The sequence below is a fragment of the Haemaphysalis longicornis genome, unplaced genomic scaffold (genome assembly GCF_048455015.1).
Source record: "Haemaphysalis longicornis isolate Haplotype H1 unplaced genomic scaffold, Haemaphysalis longicornis Haplotype H1 scaffold_7, whole genome shotgun sequence".
Taxonomy (NCBI): Eukaryota; Metazoa; Arthropoda; class Arachnida; order Ixodida; family Ixodidae; genus Haemaphysalis; species Haemaphysalis longicornis.
Genome location: NW_027526422.1, coordinates 129658860 through 129665314, shown reverse-complemented (window position 1 = coordinate 129665314; position 6455 = coordinate 129658860). Strand labels below are relative to the sequence as shown.

Here is a 6455-nt window from a genome sequence, read left to right as displayed (position 1 = left end):
ACGATGGAAAGACCGCAATTTTCTTGTCACTGGGAATAACAAGGTAAGCCATTAATAAAATGATAAATTACTCTGGAAAAGCAAACGCTTGTTTGGAAGAGTGCGCACGTGCGTAAGGTGCATCCACATCACTCGTATCCAAGTAAAGGTACCTAAGCGCACGTGTAGCAAGTACAAGCCACATAACGTGCGTACTGAAAACAGTCAAAACATAAAAAAACAGGAAACCTAAGCTCTGTGGTATGGGCGCATTAATTATAATTTTTTTGTGCGTTTTTAACAAAGAGGGTATTTATGCTGGAGAGCGTAAGTGTTGCGACGTGGGAACCGTGCGGAACGACTCGTACAGAGACGGGAATTTAGGCTACACTTCAACCCAGCAGATAACTTAAGAGACTTCGTTTGAATACGAGTTTCCAACTGGTGGCACGGCGGTTCTTACGAACGAGATGGTTTTACTTTTCGCTCCCTATCTCTTTTGCATGGTCATGCCAATGGCTGTTAATGCGGAGACATGCGGCGGAACTACTGTTCAGCGATGCAACGCATCACTGGTAAGACAACATGTTACTTGGTGGTCAGGCAAAGTAGGCGAAATCGTTGCCTGGGCTAAATGACTGTCGTAAAACAACGTCAATTAAAAGAAACGCGGTGCAACCATTGAAGCATCAAGAGCAGTTTCAGTATTATGGCAGCTTCGAACAATCAAATATTCCGGCGCTCTTCAGCGTTGTACCTCGTTTTGCGAACGCAAAGACTTGCTGATAAAGCCTCAGTGCAAAGCATTACAACCCAACAAAGCCGAATAAGTTCAAAGGCTTCTACATTCCATGGCGTAGCGTTTATATAATAATCCACCTTAAAAGCCTGGATTATTTTTGCACATGCCCTAGATGGCCGAGAACTGAGAAGTTTTTCACAGCGCTTTGTGACTGGGGAACTGTTGTCTGGACCTGTATATCTTGCTCGGCTACTATGAATGATGGGGGAATTAGGCCCCCGACATCACGCTAAGAGGCATACTAATTTGTACCCCAAGGATCAGGGCAGGGTGCCTTGCAGTGTTACAGTCACATGCCTCATCGCCCGGAGAAACAGCGCATGAGGTAGACGATACAGAATATATCGCAGTAGAGACAGGACAAAAAGCAGACCCATGTTCAGTGGTGGGAGCTCGTCCTTTCATAACTTTGGACATGATCCCTTGCCATTGCGGGGTTCTCTTGTTAAATCGAAGGTTTCTATGTCTCACCGATGGCGTAAGTTTCGTCCAAATGATACTTAAGAAAAACCAACTTTCTCTGCGGTGGGCGATGTGAAAAAAAAGAAAGGTTTCTGTGGTCCGAATCGGGCGTTGGTCTCTCGCGTTGTGAAGCCGCATTACGACATTTTTTTCTTCTAACATAAAATTTATTTAGAATAGGGAAGCATATGTACCTGAACTATTTACAGATTATGGCGCTGAATGTACAACACGAAACGGGTAATGTGGTATTCGGTGAACAAAATATTCACAATTCTCGCTTCACGATATTCACAACAATTGTCCCCAATGATACACATCGCTGTAGGACAGGGTACCTATCCAGTCTAAAATTATCTTAGTCATAATAGCCGTTTAGCCTAATTATCATTTAACTAAAGTGCATCTAGAAAGATACCATCGGCTCCGCGTGTTGGTCTAACACGCACATTTTTTTTCCAAACTGTGTAGGGTCATAAAACATAACAGGTGACAAAGCTGCTAATTCATGAAGCTACAAGGTACCGCAGAATGTGGGGTACTTATGAGGTAGAAATAACTTTTGAAATGTCCGTGGAAGCCCATCGCAGAGCAATACAGGTACTTTGCAGTCAATGAAACAGTGCTCAATTGTTTTTTGAACCATAAAAAAGTCGTTAGTTGAGAAAGCGTTTTACGGGACACTGTTAGTAAATATTCATGGGGCGCAAAAGCCAGTTAATGGTCAAATTAGTCTGGATGTCTACAAGGGTGCATGGACGTGCAAAGTTAGACAGCAATATGATGCACCCCTTAATATTAACAAGGAGACGGTTGAAAGCGAAGCTTTCTTCGTGCGAAATCCAAAAAAGAACGGAGTCAAAGCCGCTCCGACCAAAACTCCGAACCGTCTGCGAGTCAAACTTCAAGCTCAGACGACCGCCAGGTAATCTCTCATGAGTATGCTTGGCGTTTAATCATGGCGGTCGTTAAATGGAGGGGTGCACCATTTTTGCTGTTAGCCCTTTCGGCCCTGGGGGTGTCAATGGACGCCATCGCATAAACGTTCTTCTAACACATAAAGAACAAAAAGAAAACACCTAGTCTTGGGGGCAATTCTTCTTCAAATATGCCTTTTGCGGTAGACGTCACCATTTTTGCGCCTTATCGGGGCGGAAAGCTACAAAAAAGAATCTCCTGTGAAAACGAAAGTCCGACATTCACGTTAAAAAAGCGTAGCTCCTAGTTGTATCCTGAATCTTGTAAATCTAAAAATGTATGCACTACGAAGATCATGCATTGTTTTTGGGCTCATGTGGTCACAACGTTAATGAAAGCAGGCCAAAAAGAGGTTTGTTTCTGCTCAATCTGAAATTTTGCATTGCCAGGTGCCATAATTACTCGCACCATTAGAGACCAGTTAACACTTGCATGATCAGATCTATGGCTTGTTTGTATGTTTATCAGGACCAAAAAATTTAAAAAGCACACAGAAAACATTGTTTTGCTTGAAAAAAACACGGCTATTTTAACCTAACCCTACGTTACGTAACCTAACCTCACCTAAGCCAACCCAACCCAAACCGACCTTGTTGACCAATATTAGTGTAGACGTGATTTGTTAGTTTGTGCAATTATCATGGGCAAATTACTCCTGCAGGTCTCCAGTGGTGCCATTGCGTCCTCTCAAAGGGCTACTGAAGCGCTTTTAAAAACGGATAAAACTGTACTTTTTAAAATATTACATTGGTCAAATTATTCCTACAAACATTTTTTCGGCATTTTTAGCTTGGGGACAGCGGTATTCGTCGCGACAAAGTTGACCTTACGCCCCGCTCACTACTCCCTCCCGCATCGCCGAAAGATATAGAAACCGAGAGGCAGCGACCGGAAGTTGCGTCAAATTCGCCAGACAGCCAGCGACGTGCGCCGCCGCTTCGCTGTGTCCCATCTTTCTGGGCAAAGTTCCGAATTAGGCAGGCGTGAAATCTGCACTTTTTCAATCTTTATTCTCTAGAGCTGTTTCCGTGTCGATTTTTAAACCGTAATGCTACTGTGTGATTCGCTAAAAAGACTCCTATATACCAGATCTCCTACTCGAGCGCCCGTGTCGTCGGGTGCACTGTCGTTCACACACAATGCGACGGGCTCAAACAAATAGAGAGGTACCCCAAGTTCTTGATCCCTTATTATAAGTGGATTAGAAAGTTTGTGGGACCGCACAGCTGTGGGTCCCAACTTCTTGCTCTTTTTCCCGGCCAATGTTGTCGGCTGTCACGACCGCTTAGCTAAGTAGGTAGATTTTAGAAGAAATCAAGCAAGCTGTAAAGCATGACGCGTTTTCTGCGCGCGGAAGTGCTCCGCACACTCACCGGTCGTTACGCCTGCACGGCCCACGAGACGACTCGAACCACACATGCCGTGGATGCAACCGCTCTTCGCGGCCGTCCATAATCAAGGCCGTCGCGAGAAGCAAGGAAATGTGCAAAAGAGTGGATGATAGGGTGGTGGAAAATTGTGCTAGGGATTCTCATCTAAGGTGATTTTGAAAGGGTTGATCAAATTCGTATCGCGAGTGCGGAGCGCCGATCGCTCGAGGAGGCTCGTTGCCGGCAGCAAAGGAACCTGCCCGAGCACGGGATGCGGCGAGAGCCCGATGGATGGTGTTACCTGCGGGCGAGAATGAACATAGCACCGATCCCTATGATGACTATCAACGTGAAACTAGCGTTCCACATGCGAGAAAGGGGCTGATAGTGGGGTGAAAAAAGTGTTTTGAGGATAGTTATTCGCAATTATAGGGAGAGTAGCGATCAAATATATGCCTCCGTGCTAAGCCTAAAGTTCCCAACATCAGCGGCGATCCGCGCAACGTGAGCCGGCTGGAGCAGTTAGGGAAGGCGTTCTAAAGCTCGTCGGGGACCAGCGTGCTGCGCTTGGGTTCCTCTACCTTTTGGGGTACACCAACGGTCAGTTCCCGTATTCTAAAACTGAGTATGTGTAGCAATGCCACCATGGCACCAGCACCTCCGGCCCGGCACCAGCACCTCCGCGCGACGCAGTGACCGGCGGCGGCCGCATTAATAACTGCTGCCTGCGCACATCGCAGGCCGCTGCACAGAGCTTGTTGCCGCCTCTCCGAATGTAAAAATAAATTTCCACATTTGAGGAAGAAAATGATGGTGTGTTAAAATTTGTGCTAGTAATTGTGACTAGCGCTGGTAGTGAAAGCGGCGAACCAATATCTGCACAACTTCCCTGCCCCCGAGAAGCAGAAGTCGGCATTGAGTCGTTGGAAGAGAACCCCATTTTAAAGCCCGCCCCGAGCGAACTTGTTGGGTTTATACTTCCCCAAGGCTCTCCTATTACAAGGAGAGATTGTGTGAGCCCTGCATTGACCTGAGGACCTTCTGGCGCGTATCTGAACGGCAACACATTAAGATCTTCAGGACGAGCGGTCACCGCAGCGCTGGCACTTCCGAATAAGACGTCATCTGCCGCCGGCCAATGGCGAAAGGGAGCCAGGACTCTGACTGAGCCCCCGGGCAGGAGTCGTTTATTTTGACGAAGACGATGGTTTGGCGGTATTTACACATAAAATAAACATGTTTTTCGAATTAAGCGTCAAGAAAACCGTAAAGTATTGCCCTCAACAATTTTTTTTGAAAAGCTCTTCACCAGCGCTTTAATGCATCCCCGTAACATCTTTCTCTTTTTGTGCCGCTCCTCGCTGTGTTTATATTGCAAAGACGCCTGGCCAATCGCCTTTGTTAGACCTCCATATGTGAAAGTAGCGCCAAAGTGTTTCGTACCTTTGCATTTTGCTTCTCTGTTTTCCGCTGTAGATCACCAGTGAGGCGAAATATTTCGTCCTCTCACTACCGTCGTCGTCATCTCTTTTCCCTGCCACAAATTTGATATTTCTCTTACCACGACCCATAGGCTACTTCAATCGCCTATGCTGGCCCTAGACGTACGGTGCTAAGACCAGCGTTTGCGGAAAGTGTACATTGAGAATGCTAATTACCGCTCCAAACTAGCGTACCTGTCTTGAACAAAATTTTTCATGTAGAAGGCTCTAACGCATTCACAAGGAAACATTTGTTTAGGTAGAGCGAAGGGTCAGCCGCTGGGCGGGGCAGTGTTTTAAACCCACATTCTCTACGTCCAGGTTCCGATCCCGGAACGAGATTGGCCCAATTTTTGTTTCTCCTCTTTTATTTTCGTTGCGCCATCGACCAGTTCGAACCCTTCACTCCATAACGCTGACGCCAAATTTTCTGGTAATGGGGAATTTATTGCATTCGCATTAGGACATCATCGTTGGAGAATCTTTCCAGCTGCTTTGTAATTTCGAACCAATGACAAACTTTTTGGGCATTTCACCCTACACAACTGGACTAACATACATTGCAATTCCGCTGTACCTCGAGATTTATTCGGTGACTGAAAGGGAAGAGCGGATGTTTATCAAAAAATCACAAGTCTCCAAGGGCAAGTAAGTTTGAAAAAAAAAATACTTTGACCTGTTTAAAGGAGCGGAATGCCCAAAAAGAAAATAAACACCTTGCTCAGTCCGCTGCGCAACAACTGCTTGAGAGACCCTGCACTGTTGCTACTCACAAAAAAAGCTCTGGAGTTTTCACTCAGGCTTGACAACGAATTCACGACGTTAACTGGCGGTAACAAGGATACTACAATACATAAAGGAGGTTAATACCGTATCGGGACAAGCAATTGACGATAACACCAAAGTAGGAGCCGTTGGAGAAAAGGAACATAGAAAAACTAAAAAAAAGTCCCAAGAAAGCAAATTTATAACAAGTATAACATACGCGTGAACCCCCACCCCTAGAAAGAAGCGGCGAAATTTTTTGTTAGATAGTTAACGCCGGCAACGTCTCAAATGTAAACAAAACAAGAGGGGTAAGAGAGAGATTGGGATTGACAGAGGGTCATTATCCCGTGCTCCTTTGTGTTATTATTGTTACGTTAAAGCGACAGTTTCACAACAAGCAGTATTGGAACCATAATTGCCTACTTTTTTGAAACTAGGCATACTGCAACCATAATTGCCTGCATCGCATTTATTGTATCAAGCTGCTGAGTCACTGATCTCAGGGGAAAGCGATAACTATTTTACCCCTAGTCCATTAATAATAGCATACGTGCACCCCAATTAAATCATCCCCCATTAGGTTAGCGTCAATACGCCAGTGGTTTACCATGGTCG

At 45.6% G+C, this 6455-nt stretch overlaps 1 protein-coding gene across 1 annotated transcript in view; it reads left to right on the top strand.

Annotated features, from left to right (window-relative positions):
- Positions 1–305: 305 nt before the first annotated feature.
- Positions 306–6455, top strand: part of LOC144146972 (uncharacterized) — a 31457-nt gene continuing 25307 nt past the window's right edge. Inside the window, exon 1 of the mRNA XM_077678961.1 lies at positions 306–554. Coding sequence (XP_077535087.1) covers positions 450–554 — 105 coding nt within the window. The 5' untranslated portion in view covers positions 306–449. The remainder of the gene's footprint in view (positions 555–6455) is intronic.